Raw genomic sequence first — 22,856 nt, 5'->3', positions numbered from 1 at the left:
TCCATAGTGAGCTCAAAATACACCAGTCTGGGCATGCATGAGACTACGTGGTAAGAAAGGCTGGCAATCAGTTGAGACTGTTCCATGTTTGACTTGATCAGCTCTCTTGGTCCTGAAGGATGATTACCAGGCCCAGAAACAACTTGGCTGGTACTACCACTAATGAGGGTCCTAATTTTCCTGTTAAAGATAAATGCTGTGAAGACCACTGTTACCACTACAACAGACTTCATACTTAAAATATCTGCCCTGAAATAATAGCCTTAAGGACCCTTCCCCCCCAAATCTATGCAATATTAAGTCTGGGGAATATTTAACAGGGATGGGAGGCACCCCATCATAAAATGTGATTTTACATTCTTTATTGCCCAGGACTGAAGGAGAGGGTTACAAAGTTACAGGATTTTGCTTTTTCCATGAAAGGACTTTAGTTAGAAAAGAGAAGTAAGGTAATAAAAATACATACCACAAATAAGATGGCCAAAGGTTATGACTGTATTTATACCTTCGGTTATTTATAACAAAACAATCTGCTACCTAACCCAGAGAGGGGATGCTACCACAGAAGTATGTCTGTTGTGAAGCTGCTATCTCTGCTGCAGAGACCAGTGTGTGGCAACCAGCAGGAGACAAATAAAAATGCACTCATTGTTTTAGTTTCCTCTGTTTATACACAGAAAGGAAGAGAAAAACATTGACTCAAAATTTTAGATGAAAGGAAGTACCTATAGTAGAATGCTTGACTATATCACCTATTTAGGGGGAAAAATTCAATTATCTCTCTCATATTATGCTCCCTAAATTCCATGCAAATTTAAGATTTAAATAAAAAATATACCACAAGACCACGAAAAGAAAACATAAGAGAACAACTTTATGATCTTAAAACAGGGAAGACATTATGCAAAATCTAAAACTCGTAAGACAATAAATGTGCCAACATCAACATTTTAATAAATCTACCAGCAAGACACTACAAAGTTAAAAATGAAATAAAAAATATTGCAACACACATGAAAAAATTAAAGGGCTCATATACTCAGTGAAAAACAGAAACAGTTTGAAAATGGCCAACTCACAAAGAAATACAAACACAATTAACTGTATAAAAAATTGCTTAACATCTAATAATCAAAGAAATACAAATTAACATGTTATTGACTTACTCGATTAGAAAATATTTTAAGTGATTCATAATGTCCTATATCGGCCTGTGAGTACAGTCACCGTCATGCTGTTGAGTAAAAATTTGTACCATACTTGGAGGCAATTTAGAAAAGTCTAAAATTTATAACCTTTTAACCAGGCATCCTAAGACTGCTAGGAATTTATCCTAAGGCATTAATCAGACCACTCAGCAAAAATGTGAGTAGGTAGTACCATTTCTAGTAGAAAAATTTAGAAACAACCTCGATGTCCAAACTGCGGGATGGACTGAATGAGGGCAACTCCAGACACCGCCTGCCACCCTGGCATTAGGGGAGCAGAGTCACACGGACTGTCAAACGAAGTTCACGATGTGTTGCAAGAAAACAGGTTACACAATTGTGTTTAATAATGCCATGTACTTCATAAAACAAAATACTGTTTGTATCATTCTCATTATAAAACATTTTAGACAAGACAAAGACAGAAGGAAGAAAGTTATTAGCATCCATAAGCCTTCCATCCAGAGGACAGATCTAACATTTGGGTGTTTATTCTTCCAGACCTTTGTCTGTATGTACACACATTTTGGCAAAAAATGGTATCAGATGTACAGCTGAGGAATCTTTCCTCCCTACACGTGAGTATTTCAAATACAAAAGTTACTTTTTTATTGTAAATCATTATTTTAATAATACACAAGATACTGCCACTTGGGGAGAAAGTTCTGGTAGAGCCGTCTTCCTCTGTGCCTTTATCTGTTCACATCTGTATTCCAGTATCTGTTCCATATCAGCAGTATTCCACTATAGAGACTTCTCTATAGTCTCTTCATTAACCAGTCAGAGATCCTTAAGACGAGACCCTGCTTTATTCATCTCAGTAGCCCTGGTGTGACGGCAAGATACACCAAAGGCATCTAGTAAACGCATACTGAAGAAGTGACTTGTCAACAAGGAAGATGAAAGAGTTGAAAGCTAAATAAAAGGAGAATGTTGTATTTTGCATTAAAAAGCTTCCTTCAGCCTCTATTTCTAATGACGAAGAGGCTAACTTTTACAAGACTGGACCAGAAGGCCATTTTAAATGTTGCTACATGCTTCATTTATATCTTCCATTATTAATGTAACTAATGTTACCACTGCCATTAACCCAAAGCATATTCAACACTAAAGCCTGCAGTGAATTCCACATCAAACTCACTGTTGTGTTTGAAGATTCGAATGGTTGCTCCCGAGAGCCTGGCTCCTAGAACCAGCGATGCGTGGTTCAGTTCATCACTCAGAATCAGGCAACCCTGCAAAACCACCAGCACAGAAAGGTAAGAAGCTAAGAGGAAAGGTTTAGTTACACAAATTAGAAAACGTTAAAATCACTAATAATGCTCTTATTAAGGAACCATGTACAACGGCAAAATTATCAATTTCAAGAAGAAGTACACATATTTTTGTTTTGCAAAATTACCTTAGAAGTAGATACAAAATTCTAGCCTTTTAATTTCTTCAGTCCTGTGACTGACTTAAATATTCAGATATGTAGCAACAGGCTTTTATTTATACCTAAAATCTGATATATCAGATAGTCTTCATAGGGTTTCAGTTTTGCTGGTTTGATGGCATTCCATATGAGTTTTGGTATGATGTACTGTTATTTGTGGGGGGAAAGTGGGGGACAAGGGAGTTGAGGGAGTAAAGCATTCTTCCTCTCACTCCTAATAATACCCCAAATTCAATGAGGATTCCACTTACTAATACTCTCCCCATTGACATGAAGTGTAGGCCTCAATTTTGCCTTTAAAATCCCTCAACAAGCTCTACTTTAACATGCAAACATGAGTTTCTCCTAAGGCAACAAGAAAAGGCTGAAGTTCTCAGGGATTTTATTTCATCCCAGGTTCTTACTCTTCCACAGCTCAGGCCTTCAACCTGTAAGATCTGAACTCAGAAACAGGTTTTTCTGTTAACAGTGTCCTCAAAATATCCAATTAGATTTTAAGAGTAAAGTGCAGAAAGTATCAGTAAGGTGCAGAAAGTATCAGTATGTTCCCAGGAGAATAAAAGAAGATACACACACATACACACACACACACACACACACACACACACACACACACACACTGATTTATAACAAAATATTCTTAGAGGGATAGTTAAGAAACTTGTAACAGCAGATGTCTGCAATTTTTCCTGTGTGTAAAGTTTTTATTATTAAGATAAAAAGCTACCTAGTTAAAAATGTGTACATTAAAAAGGAGAGTAGAGTTGGAGGTACCAGTGTGGGGTGATGGGTTTTAAAATGTATGTGTAATGTATACACATGCACATACTTGTGTATGCATGAGTTAGTATACATGCATATATTTTTCTAGCTCTATGCACTGAGGGACAAGAAGCAGTGACACCCAAGTGGCCATAAACACAACAGACCTTGACTTCTAAATACCATCCTCCAGTAAAAGGAACCATGGCTCAGTGGACAACTGGTTGACCCCAAGGCTAAACTAGGTTTAAAAAAAAAAAAAAAAAAAAAAAAAGAGCAAACCCAGAGCCTCTTGTCATGCTACAAAGAAAGTGCTCCTTAGGGAGAAAAAAGAGGAGCACATATTCGAATGGCATAGAAGCCCACCTAAAAGATCTCCCAATGGCCAAAACCGGAACAACTTGAGCAACAAAATAAAGGGCAATCGTGCTGTACCCAAATAGTAAAATATTCAGGAATCTATACTAATATAAATGAGTAGGGGAGAAGCAACAACTCTTCCTTCAGAAGAGCCAAGGTAACGAAAGACAAGGAAAGACAGGAACTGTCACAGACTGGAGCCTGAGAAGATACCATGCAGATCCTCAACAGAAAATGGTAACTGTGAAAAACCCGGTGAAACTAAATTCTGTACTTTAGTTAACTGTATTGTATCAAGGTTAATTTCTTGGGTTTGATAAATTCCACTGTTATGTAAGATATTAACATAAAAGGAACCAGAGTGAAGGGTATATACAGGAACTCTGTATTCTTTTACAATTCTTCTGTAACTCTAAATTAATCTTTGGAAAAAAAAAAAAAGAGAGAGAGAGAGAAACCGGGGAATAAAATGATTGAGATACTGAATTTCTCTTCTGCAAGTCTTCAAACCCTTTACTTACCACTCTTGGCATTCCACTATACCTTAAAAGGATCCCCCTCCTTCCCTTCCATACAATTTATTTTCTTCTCTTTCCAGCTAATTTTTTTTTCTGATAAAATCTGCAATATAACTTGCTATTTGCTTCCTTTTTAGATAGCCATATTCACCATTTCTATGTATCAATCTACTATGAGGCTATTATATCCTTAGTTCGAAAATAAAATAAAAATTAAATGTCAGCAGTTAAAAGCTAAGTGCTTAATATGTTTCCAGCATTATGTTAAGGGTTTTAAAGGCATTATTACTTTTAATCCCCATTAAAAAAATCTAGGAGGCAGGTACTATTATTATCCCCACTTTACATAAGAGGAAACTCCCTTTTAGAGGAGTCACAAATCTTGCCCAAGGTCACAAGACTAGTGAGTGACTCATTACAAAGCTCTGCTTCCAGAACACATGCTCTTAATCTATAATATACTGTCCTCCCCCCCCCCTTTAAGCTGAATAATCAACCACCTCACATAGAAATTTAGCATCAGATTCAAAGAAATATTAAAACTGAATTAGTTCCTGCCTTTAATGATTAAATGATACATAATAACATTCAATTGTAATATCTGATTTGAAAGATAAATCTTTAAGGTAGTATCTTCCAAGTCTGTATACAAGATCTCTAATTCTACATGATTAGTATCTGAACATACAGGGAAGAGCAGGAGGAGATCATTTAACCCTCTAGTGTGAAAAATTCTGAGAAATTCCAAATAAGAATCTGAAGATTTATACCACTCAAACACAGGACAGGAATGTATTATAACCAATGTGACGTCAAAGAACCATACATTTATGTCTTTCAAGGGATCTGTCCATTGTATCTAAGTTGTTGATAAAGTTTTCTTAATATTTCCTTGTTATCCTTTTCATGTCTGTAGGATGTGTAGTGATGTACCCTTTCTCATTCCTGTTACTGGTAATTTGTATCTTCTCTCTTTTTTATTCTCACCAGTCTGGCTAGAAATTTATCGATTTTAATCATTTTCTCAAAGAACCACCTTTTGGGGGCACCTGGGTGGCTTAGTTGGTTAAGCGTTTGCCTTTGGCTCAGGTCATGATCCCAGGGTCCTGGGATTGAGCCCGGGTCTTGCTCCCTGCTCAGAGGGGAGCCTGCTTCTCCCTCTCCCTCTGTGCTCTCTCCCTCTATCTCTCAAATAAACAAATAAAATCTTAAAACAAAACAAAACAAAAACCACCACCTTTGGTTTCACTCATTTTTCCTAATTCATTGATTTCTGAATTTAGCTTTATTTTATCCTTCCTCTATTTGATATCTTTGGGCTTAATTTCCTCTTCTTTTTTGAAGTCCTAATGTAGATGGCTGATTCAAAACTTTTTTTTTCTTAATACAAGCCCTTAAAGCTATATATTCCATCTGAGTATTGCTTTAGCTTCATCTCACATACTGTAATATGCTACATTTCCATTTAGCTCAAAGTATTTTCTATTTTTCCTTTCTTCTTTGGCTTATGGGTTATTTGGAAGTATGTTGCTTAACTTTCAAATATTTGAGGATTTTCCAGGTATCTTTGTGTTACTGATTACTAATTTAATTCCATTATGCTCAGAGAACATATTTTGAATAATTTAAATTTTAAATTTGTTGAGGCTTGTTTAATGGCCCAGAAAATGGTCTATCTTGGTAAATGTTTTGCTGTTGTTGGGTGAAGTACTTCATAAATGTCAATTAAGTCAAGTTGGTTGATAACGTTTTTCAAGTGTTCCATAACCTTACTGAATTTCTGCCTAGTTCTTCTATCAATTACTCAGAGAGGGGAATGGAGATCTCTAATAATAATTATGTATTTGTCTATTTCTCCTTTCAATTTCATCAGTTTTTCCTTTATATACTTTGAAGCTCTATTATTAGGTACCTATACATTTAAAATTGTTATGTCTTTTTGGGGCACCTAAGTGGCTCAGTCAGTTAAGCATCCAACTCTTGATTTTAGCTCAGGTCTGGTCTCAGGGTCATGGGATTGAGCCCCATGTTGGGCTCTGTGCTCAGTGCAAAGTCTGTTTGAGATTCTCTGTCTTCCTCTCTCTCTGCCCCTCCCCACCCCCCAATTTGTGCACGCATGTGTGCGCATGTGCTCTCTCTAAATAAATAAATAAATAAATAAAATAAAAACCTTGAGGGCCTTTTCAAGCTGTGAGTGCCAATCTGCTAAAATGTGATTTACAAAGTCTCTTATCTTTTCTCTCCTTAACTGCCCCCTTACAAACTCTACCTAGAGTGTGGTAAAAAAATATACACACGTGCTTTCATTACTATTATTACTACTACTACTTTTAATCTTCATTATTATTAACCTGTATTATTACTTTTAACCTGTATCATTACTTGTATTTTACATATATACAGATATTTTGCCCACATATCTCTGAGCAACACGCACTGTGATAAGAACAAGTATTAGGCTACCTATGTATTTTCGTATTTTTCTACTTAAGAAAAACCACCTGTTAAATAATCATCCAAACTAAACATTCCTTCTTTCAAAACTTTAGTCTTTTACGAGGTTTTTATTTCTTAGAATCCCTTTCAAAACTATGAAATGAAGAAGGTAAGAGTCATCTAATGGAAGAGAAAGAATCACGGGTTCTAGCAAGAAAGCTTCAACTGATATAAGTCTCCTTGGGATATACCTATCCAAAAATCTGTGAGAGAAATATCTTTGGGCAGACCATGTATAGTCTGAAGTTTACGACAACCTTGGGCTTGCTCTGAATGCTTTACAAAACAAAAGAAAATTAAGAGAGTTTTCATAAATGACAGACTAAGTCTTACTTTGCCAACAAGAGCAGGAATGTTCATTGAATTTGTTGCAAATCCCATGCCATATGCCATAGCAGCTTCTACTCCCAAGAAACTTGCCACAAGCTTTTCTAGCTCTTCATGCTTGTCTAGGTTTCCTGTATGGAGAAGTTAATGAAGTTAATACCACCAAATCCCAAATTTAAGAATCACTCATTACTTCATAAAAAGAAATCATAGTCTACATGTGACGACCTTTGCAGACTAAGCTCCATGGAAGAGTATTATGAAGAGAAATGGCTGGTAAAGAAAACAGTAGTTGAATACGTTCAGATTCGCCACCTATGATGGAATTCCTGTAAAGAAGGTTGCCAACAATTTCTCCCATTCCTGCTAACACACGCCCCTTCCAAGTCTAGGCCTTAAGAGGCCTGGCAACATCTGCTTTTATACTTTCGGAGTCAGCTGCCACATAAAACAGTCTAACTAGCTGCTATAAAGAGAGGCCACATGGAGAGGGAGAGGTTCTGGAGGATAAGAGACCATATGGAAGGGGAATACAGGGCTTAGTCAGCCCTCACCTGATCCCCCTACCCAGCTGAGGTACCAAATACGTAAGTGAAGCCATCCTGGACACTCTGTCATCAGCCAGAATGCCCTACCCATACCACATGGAGTCAAGATAAATGTCAAGCGTTCCCCAAACTGCAGCACCATAGGCAAATAAATGAATGTTTCTGTTTTAAGTCACTAAGTTATGGAATGATTTGTTATGTAGCAAAAGATAAATTAAAAAGCATCCTCCCTCACTTTGTATTGCGATTTTATATCAATACTCAAATCCTTAAGGACCGAACAAGACTGATCAATGATACTGGCTAAATGCAGAAAAGATGATGAGAAAAAGACTGCTGAACTAGGATGCTACATGTCCTCAAAGCTTTAAGCGAGTCATTTAACCTCTCTGGGTTTCAGTTTCTTATCTGCTAAATACCAATAACAGTATTTGCTCTATCCACCTCATGATACTTTTGTGAGGATCAAAAGAGAGAATAGATTCAAGCAATTTATGAAGTATAAAATGCTATAAAGATGTAAGGTCTGATTACTATATGTCATCACTGCACAATGCTTCATTAACCACATCATTAAGGACCCTGAGTGTAAATGACCCAGCTACATTTGCCAATCTTTAGACCCAGGAGAAATAATGAGGAATTACTGTTTTAATCCACTAAGTTTTGGGGTGATTCACAGTAATAAATATCCTGGATGTTGCCTTATCATTTCTATAGTTATCAATTATCTGGAACAAAATGGAAGAATTTGGAATCTTCCTATGAACAAAAATTAACTCTCTTTAGGGGCACCTGGGTGGCTCAGTTGGTTAAGCACCTGCCTTTGGCTCAGGTCATGACCTTGGGGTCCTGGGTTCAAGCCCTGCATCTGGCTCCCTGATCAGCCTGTTTCTCCCTCTGCACTCGCGCTATCTCAAATAAATAAACAAAATCTTTAAAAAAAAAAAAAATTAATTCTCTTTATATAAATCTATTCACCTTTACATTTTATAGACCTACGATAATAATCAAAATAGTTAACATTTACTGAGTGTTTACCAAAAAACAAGCATTTTACATGAATTAGCTTATTTAATTCTTCAAACAGCCCTATAAGATAGGAATTATTACCAGCCTCCATTTACCAGTATGGAAACACATTAACCCTCATATGTCCATTGGGTCAGTACTAGTAAGTGGCACCTTTAACCACTATCATTTATAAAAGCCAACAAAGTCAACATTAAAGTTATAAATGAATCAATTATTTATGGAACCTTTCTAGACATATTTTATAATATGATGGAAAAGGTAATGTCCCAAAATGTGTTGAAAGCATTAAAATCATCCATTACATCAGAAACTATATGGCCAACTATGCATTTGGATGCTTACTATTCTAGCTATCAGCATTATTCCCTCCTAAGTAGCACAGTTAAGAACATCAGCTGGCCAAACAGAGCCTACGCTTACCGATTTCCTGTCGCGTGCTACACACTCCAACTCCATACTCCTCTAGGACTTTGGCAGCTGCTTCTTGACATGATCCTGTATTCCGTGCAAAGCCGAGATAGTTGTAGGAACCCATGTTTATAACGCCTTTAATTATATTCCCTGTGTACCTGTATTTCAATAACATAAAAGTTCATGAAACTCATGAGCAAATCAAACACTTCCATGTGATAATAAACATATGGGTAATACAAAAGAAAGCACAATATACAGGAAATAAGGAGAATATGGCCAAGGTGACGAGCAGCTCAAACTCACTACCAATTACGAAAATGAAAGTTAAAACGAAATACTAATTTTCACTTACCAATAATGATAAAGATTTAAAAACTGACCATACCCAGTGTTGGCCAGCACAGTCTCATATACTGTAGATAAGAGTATCAGTCATTCCTCTTTTCTGGAGGGCAGTTTGGCAGTACTTATCCATTTAAAAGATAGACATACTCTTTGACTCAGCAACTTCTACACATATATGAAAAAATATATGCATAAAGATCCTTTAAGAGTCACTACATGATGGGGCGCCTGGGTGGCTCAGTCGGTTGAGCATCCGACTCTTGGTTTTGGCTCAGGTCATGACCTCAGGGTGGTGGGATCGGGTAGTGGGATCAAGCCCTAAGTCGGGCTCTGTGCTCAGCAGGGAGTCTGCTTGAGATTCTCTCCTTCTCCCCGTCCCTCCACGCCTCCCTTGCACTCTCTCTCTAAAATAAATAAAATTAAATCTTAAAAAAAAAAAAAATCACTACACGACTTATCTACCATGTCCCTTCCCCAGGCACACAGACCAGTCACATTCCACGTGTGGAAGCTCAGTCAGCTTGGGCTCACAAGTAAGAACAACACGCTTCAGACTCCACCAGCCTCAGGCGGACATGAAGTGTGGATAAGAAATAAACCACTGCTGTTTGAACTCTTGAGATTTTGGGGTTTTTAACAAAGGATGACGCCGCCCAACCTCGATGTACTACATATAGTTATACTTTAGGATATTCAGTACCCACAACTAATAATGAACTTGCTATGAATATAGAGAAACAGGATATTACCAATATGTTAGCAAGTAAAAAAAGCAAGACATAAAATGACTTCTGTAGTATGATCCCATTTTTATAAATCAAGAAGTACCTGTATGTCACCCCATAGATTCACTGCATACATACCCTACAGAAAACATCTGGAGCAGTCATACACAACAAACTGGTAACAATGGTCACCTCTGGGGAGTGAAAACTTGTGGAGAAGTGGCTTTGCAGAGGGGATAGTAGTTAGTTATCGGGGGGGAACATTTCATTTATCTGTATTATTTGTTTTTTTTTTAATAGTAACAATGCAATCATGTAATAATACCTGTGTGATCTAAACAATAAATTTTATGAATATGAAAAGTTTTCTAAACTATTCAGTCTATTTAAGTAAAAGCATTCCATATACTCTTGAATCATCTGAGATATCAAAATATCCAGAAGTAAATTCAAACACTTGATTCTGGTAAGCGGCATCACAGAAAGAACAGTTTTTCTTTGTTTTTCTTTTTAGTAAGTCGAATTTTGTTTTCAGTTATAACCCAACACAGTATCAAATGTAATAGAAAATGCATTTTAAAAATCTAGATAACAAAAAAACAATCCAGATAACAATGAACAGCATGCAAGGAAACGAATTATGTTGTACTGTACTCTCAGCTTCTACTCTTGTTTTAACAGGTTACTCAACTTGCAATAAAGTGATGTGAAGAAATTCTTTTTTTCTTGCTGTCAAGAAATCATTTCCCAACTGAGACTCACTTGAAGGACCAGTTGTAATCATGAGACTGCCTCTCCATGATGTCCACCCTGGCCCCAGGCACACTGCAGATCGGCCGATTCCAGTTGTCTCTAATCCGCATGTACAGGTTCCTTGTATAGAAGTTTTCGAAATCCTGATACAATGACACAAAGTCCTGCCAACAAATGGTGACATACCATGAATTTAACTGAATTACTTTACAAAATTTTTACAACTTCCCTTTTCATGTTGCAAGAGTGCTTGAGAAGGAGAGGTCAATCACACTGAATTAACTGATAAGGAAAACATTCGGAAAGGCATCAGATCTCTACCTTAAAACAACTTTAAACCAACTCTCAGGGTACCTGGCTGGCACAATCAGTAAGAGCATGCAACTCTTGACCTCAGGATCATGAGTTCAAGACCCATATTGGGCACAGAGATTACTTAAAAAAAAAAAAAAAAAAAAAGGAGTAAAACAACTCTTAATCGGGTAAAAGTCACTCGGCTCTGATGGTTAACCTATATGAAATGGTTGTAAATAGCTATCTGACTGCATGAACATAAAGCCAAAGAATTTAACTTAATAAGTAGGCCTCATAAAAATAAAACTTAATTGCACATTTCTGTCATTTAAATGATTTTCCTTGCTAATAACCTCAAAAGGACTTCTCTCCTGCCTCCCAAGTAATATATAGGGAAATGCCATTAAAAAACACTATAATTTCAGCTTTAAGCAAGAAAAATAATTCTGGAATTAAAATTCCATCCTCTGCATATTTTCAAGGATCAAAGTGAAAAACAGCCAAAGAAAAATGATAAACAAGAAACACTTAAAGGTAGTTTATACAGAAAGACACCTATCTCAGGTTTCTTTCCTTGGATGGAAGTTTAAAAAAAAAAAAAAAGATTCTTATGAATTCCCATGACCAGGCACTTAAAGCTCTCCCTTCTTCTGCGAAATAAGTTAACACTAAAAATTAAGTCTATAAAAAAATAAACTGGGTGGGGCTAAAATGAATGCATAATGTCATGTCCCATGTGGTATGACCACTGCTCAGAACACCATCAGACCACATTAGATCAACTCGACTCCTGAAGATAAGGGCTAAACCAAACAAAAAGAAAACTATACTATAGTTTTACTGTATCTAGCAAACTGTTGAACTTCCAGCCCTGAGATCTGGACTTATGTTAAATAAGCTAATCAGAAACATTCAAGTTTAAGCCTTATTTTGTAAGACTTTCATTGCTAAAGATGACTCTTCATAAAATTTTGTAATTAACAACCTTCTATGACATTGGACTCTAAAGAAACTACTAAATAAGCCTCGCAGGAGATAAAAATCTTAAATCAGGCTGAGCGGAGCCAGAAAGGACTCTTAGGAATATGCAGTACCTGATACCAACTCTTTCACGGTTGGTTCTAACATTTACATTGCCTTAAGAGAAAATATCCACAAATAATGTCTATCACAATTGGAAACTTACTACTTAGCTGGTATGTCCCTTTTGATAGTCTCCTCTTCCAACAAGAATACTGAGTGAATGAAAACTGGAACAAAGTCATCCAAATTCTAATTTGGGACTTTTCCTTGGCTACTATTCACATGCATTTATTTCCCAAAGGAAAAAACAAAACAAAAAAAGTTGTCTTCAATCCTCTTCAATTCACATCAAATAGGGTAAACAGTACTGACTCTTCTTGATCTCATGTCTTTATAACCTTTCTAAACATTGCACATTAATGTTAAAGGTATTAACTCTGACAGAAATAGTCCAACACAGACAAATTTTTATTAGCAACAAAGAGCGCTATTTTTGTTTTTGTTATATAAACATCAGAAAACACTTTAAAACTCTGGTCCCATCTACCAGAAAGCTTCCTAAAACCCAGTATAGAAAAAAGGCTGCAGGCTAAAGTGAAGCAGAGCTCTGGGGAACCAGTGACCTCGTGGTGTGTGGCTGGGGGGGGGGGGGGTTCCAATCTCTGTAACAAAGATTGCCAACATCAGGGAGCTCACCGCTCATTGCACATCCTTACAATGAGAGAACAACTAAGTCCCTGATACGGGAACAGACTTGCACAGAATAACGGGGAAGTTGCCACAGAGATGTTAGAGACCGAAGGCAGGTGGGACAGAATGGCAGAAGGGAGGGACTCATGGCCAGGGTAGCAGTCTGACTGCAGTTAGAAGGTTTGGTGGAGAGAGCTGAGAGGCAGCTACCCAAACTCCCTGCAGCTTAGCAATGAAGAACGGGAATGGAAAGGGATCACTATTCAGGATTCTAGTTCTAGGCAACAAGGATGAGTGTCTATTTCCAAAAATATCTCATACAGTTTAAATATTCGAGGACTTATCTCTTCATTCATCCATTCAAATACCTCTTACTGAACACTTCTGCCAGACTCTGGATATATTAAAGAACGTGACAGTTCTCTCTGCAAACTATGCCACCTCTACTACTCCTACCCTCACCCTTCCCACCCTGTCCCCCATCCAACTCCACATCCCCTCCCACCCCCCTTCCTCCTCCTCAGTTTAATCACTGTGAAATAACTTTAGTCAGGGCCGACCTAATACTTGTTTGCTCGGTCACTGAACAAACATTTACTGAGCTGTCCTTTCCAGGCAGGATACAAATGAGTAAGACACAACCTCTACACTCCCAAGATCTCTTAGTGGAGTGGCACACAAATGAAGTTACAATACAGTGTAACAAGCACTCTAAAGGGCTACTTGCCCAGACAAAAAATACTTAACTGGGGGGTAAGTGCCAAAGATAGAATCAAGTATGAATAGCCTTCATGCACTGTTTGAACCTGATGTACTCCTCATGCACATGTTTCCTGAAGACCTTCGAACAAACCCCATATACTAGCAGATATACATGACAAACAGAGAACAATACCTAGTTGAGGCTACACTCTGGACTGCGGGGTGTGAAGTTCCCAGCTAAGTGACTTCTATCAGTAGCCTCAAAGAGAAAAATTCAAATTCATGGATTTGTTAATTTGGTATCATTGAAGACCTTACCAAAAGCAGTCTGGAGTCAACTCAATAATTAGCCAATAAATATCCTTTATTGGTTGAGGTTGAGTCTTTGAGAAAACATCCTATACTATTTAAAATAAATAGGTACCTATGCAGAAAACATCCTATACTATTTAAAATAAATAGGTACCTATGCAGGCCTTAAGATCACAGTGGAAAAGGCTGAATACTACCACTTTCAGAAGCTGACTTTATTATAACGATTGCCCATGGCTGTTAAGAGCAATTCTGGCTCTTAATGCCAGATGTCCAAATATGATGATAATAAAGATGATGATAACAATAGCAACAAGATTTACCATTTGAGTACTTATGATACTTATGGTATGTCTTGAGTACTTACGATATATCTTGCATTGTATATACATTTGCTCTTAAATATCCCTGCACCCTCCTAAAAAAAGACATTACTCCCAACTTCAGAAAGGCAAAATGGCTTTCCCAGTTAGGGAACTGGCCAGAGGCAGAGCCAGGAACTGATCCAGGCCCTTTCATTCCAAAGTCTATGCCCGTACATTTCCATGACATGCAATTTTTTCTGAAAGGTTTATGTGTCACAGCTTGTTGAGCTGCCTGACTCAACAATGTGCATCTTAATTTACTTAGCCTAACATCTGATCACAAGAAAACCTACTTCGTCTGATGGTGCTAAGATACTTAGTATCTGGTAAAGATCAGGATGCTTCAAAACTCTCAACCACTGAAACTGAAGGCACGCAATGACATTTCAAAATTAAAGACAGCTGTTTTCTTAGATCTAAAACTGAGTCATCTGTCTGTATGTGCATGTGTACACACACACACACACACACACACACACACACACACACACCTGACTATTCAATTCAAAGACTCAACACTTTTCATTGTTATTACCACCACTCCCAATATTATTCTTACCTTAAACATTTACTGAATGTCTATTAAGTGCAAAGCACTCTTCTAGGCACTGGGCGTACAGTCGTAAACAAAAAGGTAACAATAATCTCTGCCCTTGTGGAATTTATATTTTGGTGAAAGAGACAGATACTAAATGAGACAAATGTACAAAATATAAAATATCTTAAACAGTGAAAAATGCTATTGGAAACAAAAATCACATAAGAAAGGGGGGCTGTAAAATGCTACAGCCATGCTAAAACTTAGCTAGGGTGGCCAGAGTAGAAAGGAACAAGCAGCGACGGAACTATCCATTTGACCACTTGGAGGAAGAGCACTCCTGGCAGGCAGACAGCAAGTGCGACAGCAGTGGGACAGTGGTGTACCCGGTATATCAAGGAACTGCAAAAGGCCAGTGTGGCTGCAGCAAATGAGTGAGAGGCTAAGCACGAGGAGATGATGGCCAGGTTCATAAGTAGTTGAATCTGGATTTCCTGATGGGCTACACATGGTGTGTGACAGAAAGAAGAGTCAAGGATATCACTGCGCTTTTCAGCCTAAGCAACGGCAGAAGAGAACTGTCATCCATAAAGATGGGGAAGATAGGGGCGCCTGGGTGGCACAGCGGTTAAGCGTCTGCCTTCGGCTCAGGGCGTGATCCCGGCGTTCCGGGATCGAGTCCCACATCAGGCTCTTCCCCTATGAGCCTGCTTCTTCCTCTCCCACTCCCCCTGCTTGTGTTCCCTCTCTCGCTGTCTGTCTCTATCTCTGTCGAATAAATAAATAAAATCTTTAAAAAAAAAAAAAAGATGGGGAAGATAGCCAGATGATCGGGAGGGGATGTTTTGGACATGTAAAGTTTGAGATGTAAGAGAGAGCACAAGTCGGGGGAGGGGCAGAGGGAGAGAGAGAAGCAGACTCCCCGATGAGCAGGGAGCCTGATGCAGAACTTGATTTCAGGACCCCGGGACCAAGACATGAGCTTAAGGCAGCTGCTTAACCGACTGAGCCACCCAGGCGCCCCTAACTTATCTTTATAATGGGACCAGGGGACTCAGTTCTACCCAAAGCAACATATGAACAACCAGGATAGTTAAAATGGACTTTCTTCTATAATGGAATGAGGAAGAAAGTAAGGATGTGGTTATAAACACCATTCTCTCGGTGAAATGAGGAAGTGGCAACATTATATTTGCATTTTATGATCCCAAGCAAGCACTTTCCCTAACCTCTTCCAGTGTAACACCTTAAAATCTGCATATCCCTCACTACATCTAATCCAGAATCAGAAAACAAACATGCTCTACCATAAGGCTGAATGATTTTCCTTCCCTCTAAAAGCTGAATTTTTGTAAGAAAATGGCAATTCAGCTGGTTTAACTATTAATGTTATCTACTGTGAAAATCCTATTGAAATAAATTTGAATAAATTCGCACAGTCCTTCAAATTAGCAAATGTCCCCCTCTGTCCCACATATTCCTATTACTTCTTCCTCCAAGAATTATTTCCGGATTAACTCGATGCTACTCAGTTATTTTTTTGTTCTACATCTGCATACAATTCAAACACTATTTACCAGGATAGGGCTTTGCAAAGACCTGTTACATTGAAGAGTTTATGTTTCCCCAATAAAATCAGAAACTACTTAAGAATAAAATTATGTGTTCTAATACTTAAAAACAAAGGTCAAGTACTCACAGGCCGCCACAATATTCAGGAGTCAATTCATCCTCTGCAAACATGAAACAAGTTCCAAACATACTGTACTCTCACAAAGTAATTTGGACACAACTCCACTGTTTCATTCATTTTTTATCACACTTTGATAGAACACCAGCTGTGCAAACTCTCCTGGCACACCCCTCCTCAAAAATTGCCCAGATTCCTCATTGCCTACCAAAGTTCTTCCTTTGACATTCAAAACACAATCTCTCATACACCCACATTCCAGGTTCTCCCAGACATCCCTTTGCCTACACCACCCCCTCACCCAGGACCACTCTCCCCATCACAATCAGCATCCCCGACCCCTACCTTCACCTGTTAGTTAGTAGGTCTCTACAGTGTGTCCACACTAAGAGAGGTCCCTATAAATATTTTCTAATTTGAATATTTAATATTCAATAAATTGAATAAAGCTTTAGCTCCTATCAGTCACAACCACCATCAACTCAAGTCTGACAGGAAGATACTAGCCTGTAAACAAGTAACCCCAATACTATACAAGCCTGTAAGTATACAGTAAGCTCTAACCTATAGTGAGGTAAGCCATACCTAAACGATGTTCAAAATCAACATACTGTCGATGCACTATAGCCACAAAGTTTACTTGGGAGGTACAAAGGTAGAAAAAATGAAGAATCAAAAAATTTAAAAATTTGTTTTGGTTTTCAGCGATCAAAACTAGTTTGGCCTACTGGACCAAGCTCTGAATACAGGGCTTTGCCTGCATTAGGTATTCAAGAAATAGCTTCTTGATGAAATGAACCTGTAGGAATTTCCGGGCAATGAGGAGGAGGACCAACTTGTGGTACTGGGGCTGGGAAGGGTGCAGAATGGCTGAGATGAGAGAGAAGAGAGCCCGGATAATCCTGGGTTCTCCCAGGACCAGAATCTTCAATCCCCATACTGACTGGTTCTGATCCTTTCTTTCACCATGTTTATAGATGCTCCCTTGCCCTTCCCCCCACAGATCCACCGCCCATTCCCAATACCTAATGGCTCCTCTCTCAGCGGTGAGCTTGCTGCCACCACATCTGCCTCTCTCCTCTAATACCCCACAAAAATGAGAGGTATGATGACCAAAAAATCTAATTTCTCAAGCCCTTCTCTAATCTAGTATATTCCTTGGACTAGCAGACAACCTTTCCATACTTCACATATCAAGAACAAACAAGTTTGTTTTTAGGAAAACCAGGCATTTCACTCTAATTTTATGTAATCCTGTACAGAACTCTAGCGGTACAAAGGAGCATACACAGAAAAGTGAAGTGAGGTCCTTTCCCCCAGCGATAATCATTACCATCTCTATTTACAATTACTAAAACAAGATTGCTTTCTTGTTTTTTTGGTTTTTTTAAACTGTGAACAGAGTAGCTCAGCCACATTCTGTTTTCAGGCTTATTTGGGGAAAGGAGCTATCTGTGAGCCAAACATCTGTGTACAATATGTCTATGAGAAAACGCATCCTGAGTTCTCCAGAACTTCTTTGTCTTCTCAGAAGACTGGAGCCACAACCTGGGACACAGCACAATATAAAGAACGTGGCTTCTGGCATTTCAGACCCGTGTCTGCGTACCAGCTCTGACACTAAGCAACTCAGGAAATGTTACTTTTAACTTGTGAATTTGAGCTTTCTCATTCATCAAGTAGGAATAGATTCTTGTGATGATTAAATTAGAAATATATTAAACGTGGGGCGCCTGGGTGGCTCAGTCGGTTGAGCATCCAACTCTTGGTTTCGGCTCAGGTCACCATCTCAGGGTCCTGGGATTGAGCCCAGCCCAGCAACCTGCTGAGCGCTCAGCAGGGACTGTGTTTGAGATTCTCTCTCCCTCTGCCTCTCCCCCTGCAGCACACATGCACATGCACTCTCTCTCAAATAAAAAAATAAACCTTTAAAAAATAAGAAATATGTTAAATGCTTTGATTTCTCCATGCCTTAACCTTGTTTTTCACTTTCTTTGTGAAATACTTTCATTTAAATGCATCTGGAATATTTTTATTTTTAACATGTATCCAATTTTTTTTTTAAGATTTTATTTATTTGACAGAGACAGTGCACACACACAAGCAGGGGGAGCAGCAGAGGGAGAGAAAGAAGCAGGCTCCCTGCTCATGTGGGGCTCGAGTGGGGCTTAATCCCAGGATCCCAGAATCATGACCTGAGCCGAAGGCAGATGCTTAACTGACTGAGCCACCCAGGCGCCCCACATGTATCCAAATTCCTAAAGAAAAAAATGAGTGAGAATACCAGGATGGCTATAAAAGGCTTCCACTTACAGAGTCTAAGACTCTTAACAATTACCTGTTGTTCTTTTCTCTCTGTTGCATGATGACACTTTTCAATTCTCCAATGCCTCAAGAAATCTCGAAGGTATCCAAAGAGAGTAAGTACACCATATCCCACATAAGTAAGCACAGCAACCAGCATTGGTGTTTCTTCAAAAGCTTCATTAAATGGTCTTTTGTAAAGTCCTCCATTTTGTGTAACATGATGGATCTGAAACAGAGGTTAAAAACATTAATTTTGATCCCAAGAAAAAGATTACTACTTAAAACCTAATTCCTTACAGATATGCATAATCTCAGAATCCTCTAATAGTGAAAAAAATCCACTAAGATCTAGCAGGACATAGTTTTTTCAACTGAAATATCACAAGTTATAGATACTTTAGATAAACAGCAAAGAAAGAAAAACAGAGAAGGAACTGCCTAAGAACAATGTTTAACACTCATTTCTGTCATTATTTGTTTTTTTGACTAGATCTTAAAACACTATGATTGGAGCGTGTATAATTTCCTTTGTTCTAATAAAGCAAATTTAAAAAAATGAATCCACAAAGAAAAAGCCTATCCTGAAAAATAGTATATTAGCGGGGCGCCTGGGTGGCACAGCAGTTAAGCGTCTGCCTTAGGCTCAGGGCGTGATCCCGGCGTTATGGGATCGAGCCCCACATCAGGCTCCTCCGCTGTGAGCCTGCTTCTTCCTCTCCCACTCCCCCTGCCTGTGTTCCCTCTCTCGCTGGCTGTCTCTATCTCTGTCGAAAAAATAAATAAAAATCTTTAAAAAAAAAAAAATAGTATATTAGCTTACAAATGAAAGAGTCAAAGTAAATCAGTCCTAGAATAAACTAAAATATTTATATTTTCCTGCTACACGGTCTTTTTTTTTTTTTAATGTAGTCTTAAAGCCACCAGCCGTCGTATTCCAAATAATGACCAGCACTAGGCCCCCGTGGAAACCCATGGTTTATTAACAGCTTTTGTTGTAGTAACACAAATAAGTTACGCACAAAAGTAAAATGCTTACATAAGAGTGGCCCAGCACTGTACAGAAGTAGAAAATGGAATGCAACACAAGGGGAAAAACAGTTAAGAGTGATCAGTAACTGTCATGAAATCATCCTGTCCCCCTTCATCCTGACCTAAGTATCCATTTCCACTTCAAGATTATCCCAGGTTTCATCCTTTGGGATACTTGAATTTTAATATACAGATACCAAGCTACTGTACTTTTTATCTCAGAGCTTAAAGCTTTTTCTTTTTTGACCAATCTTAATGGAAATCTTGTTTTATGGAAAAATCTCATCACAGAAGTTTGTGTGTTAACTTTATTCTTAACTTTGAAACAGCCAACTGCAGTGAGGACACGCATTCACTATTCACCAGGAACATATTTTCAACTGATCACTGTGCTAATGAAAAGACCCTATTCTTATGAAAGAATCAAAGATTCTTTCTTGGCCTCTCAGGCAACTTGATCGAAGGGTTAAACATATTTTAGAATATTATATCCCAATAATATTCTTTTGGGAAAACTACCTGAATGCTCCAAGTCAGAACAGCTGGAAAAGAAACAGTTGTTCTTAAGAAGGGAAAGGCTTTCAGACAGGCATGATACTTGGACTCTGTTGGCAGTGCTTCAAGTTGATGGCCTGAAGAACTTCTGAAAACTATGTGTAAAACTGATACAGGTCTTCATCAATCTCCTCAAAGGGGTGGAAGTCTGTGTCGATGTTTACTACTTGAACTTTTATGCAGAAGCAAGGCTGCAATGTGTTTAGAACAGAATATCTAGAAGTGAGCCAATAACTGAAGAGATTGTTTAAAAATTAATAATACAGCATATCAACAAGCTATTAAGCTGGACAAAGCAAAATCAATAGCACTTAAAACACGACAAAAATAATATTCTGATCATCTTTTTAAACAACTGTACCTAAAAGAACACTGTATTTAATACCAGTACCCAACTCTCCTTGACTCTGAAACTGTTTTCTCTCATAGAACATACTAGTAAAAAGTCAGGTAATTTTCAGAGCTCCTAAGTCTAAATGTGTGACAGATTTATATGTCAGGAATGCTGTGGGTGGATCTCTTTAAAAGATATCCGCCTCGATCTAAGACACACCCAAACCAACAAGACCAAGTATATTCATACAGTTGGCTGGACTGTCTAGGAAGGAGGAAGTTAAATCATTAGTTTGCTTTTAAATATTGTGATTCTATCACAGTGTCACTTTAAATTAACTGCATTTTAAGGAACTGAGATTCAACTATGAAGTAACTTTTGGAAAACAGCCTCAGTCAAAACACAGGTCACTCTGATCATTCACGGTGAGAATGTACAGGCCAACTGACAAGCAAATTTCTGATAGTTGACAAAATCTTAGAAATCAGAGGAAAAAAAATCACTTGATCTTCAATTACTGATGCCAAATTTAATTTCTGACATGATTCAAATAAAAAGAGTAGTATTACCACATCTGAAACTAACAATGTACTATATGTTGGCTAACTGAATTTTTTAAAAAAATGAAAAAAAACAGTATTACCATCTTATATATGTATAATGTCCCATAAGGGAAAGCACCAGGCTTATTCTGCTCATTATCGCACATCCAGCAGTCAGGATAGTATTTATTAAGTGCTAACAAATAGTAAGTACTCAGTAATGTTTCCTTTTATTACTATTAGTATTACAGAAAGCGAACCCTTATAGGAGCTCAATAAGTATTTGTTGAATGAAAGAAAATACACATTACGTCAAATTCACACTAAACAAAACATTTCATATTCTGGATTCATCAAGCAAGAGGACTCTTAAGAGGCCTTTCATTCATTCTAACCAGAATTACACTGTCAACAAGGCAATCAAGAAAAATATTAGCTTATCACTCCCTCCAAGTCAAAAAAACAAAACAGTTGTCAGTCTGCTCACATTAAACAGACAAGAGTATAACAGTGCTAGTATTATTAATCAAGGGAAGTTTTAAGTACTCCATGAAAAATCAAGATATGTTTGCTTGAAAAGTAACACTTTTTCAAGAAAATGCAAAAGAAAAAAGGCCAAGGAAATTTTTCCCCCATCAAAATCATAAGCACATCATCATAAAACACATTACAAGGGGGGGGGGGAAACAAACCAATAAGCCATTTTGTTCACATGCCTGTAGGCCGTCAACTATACTTATTAAACAGCTGGAAAAAGACTCTTAACTAAAGCAATAATGGAAAGGTATAATCAAGATAAACCATCAACATTATATATATATATACACACACTAAAATCATCTGGAAGGAGACACAGAAATTGGAGTGGGGAGTGGGATAGAGATAGAACACCTACTACCTATTTATAACCCTCTGAAACGATCTGATTTTTCATTTTTAACAGAGTACATATTACTGAATTTTCATTTATCATTTTGTTTTAAAAATGTCTAAACTGAATTTTCTCACTGATTTGATTCACTATTTGGACTAAAACAGAGTTAATAAAAGCAACATACGCCTCTCATGATTAACCTCAGGTCTCTACCTACGGCCTCTCTAGAGAACTCTCATCTGCTCGCTAGCTCTCAAACAGACTGTAAAGGCTGGTAAGTAAGCACAAGTCCACAGGTCAATTCCAAATTTTCCCCAGAACTCCAAATTTACATTTCCACCTGCCACCTGTAAGTTTCACTTGGACGTCCCAACTCAACAAGTCTGAAGCTGAACTTCTCTCACCATCTTAACTCCTCCCTCAATTAAAACCAGATTATCCTCCTGTATCAACCCCCTGGTTGGTAGCATCACCACCCAGTCTACCCAGTCTCCCAAGTTTGGAGTCATCTTTAGCTCTGCCTCATTTTTGGACTTCATTATAGAACCAGCAATGAATTTCTGTGCTGTAGTTCAAGACCTTCTTGTGGGGCAACAGGGAATTTTAAGGAGGCTGGAAATGTTCTACATCTTGAGAGAGGTACTGGAGACACAGTACACACACAGGTGAAAAGTC

The 22,856-nt window shown here is 38.0% G+C and overlaps 1 protein-coding gene across 1 annotated transcript in view; it reads right to left on the bottom strand.

The window, feature by feature from the left end:
- SPTLC2 (serine palmitoyltransferase long chain base subunit 2) overlaps window positions 1-22,856 on the bottom strand; it is a 97,167-nt gene that overhangs the window by 53,488 nt on the left and 20,823 nt on the right. The window contains exons 2-6 of the mRNA XM_040641602.1: window positions 18,879-19,073; window positions 10,936-11,090; window positions 9,110-9,258; window positions 7,113-7,237; window positions 2,350-2,443 (exon numbers count right to left, since the gene is read on the bottom strand). Coding sequence (XP_040497536.1) covers window positions 2,350-2,443; window positions 7,113-7,237; window positions 9,110-9,258; window positions 10,936-11,090; window positions 18,879-19,073 — 718 coding nt within the window. The remainder of the gene's footprint in view (window positions 1-2,349; window positions 2,444-7,112; window positions 7,238-9,109; window positions 9,259-10,935; window positions 11,091-18,878; window positions 19,074-22,856) is intronic.

Source organism: Ursus maritimus, unplaced genomic scaffold, assembly GCF_017311325.1.
Source record: "Ursus maritimus isolate PB19 unplaced genomic scaffold, ASM1731132v1 scaffold_25, whole genome shotgun sequence".
NCBI lineage: Eukaryota > Metazoa > Chordata > Mammalia > Carnivora > Ursidae > Ursus > Ursus maritimus.
This window is presented reverse-complemented; position numbering and strand designations above follow the sequence as displayed.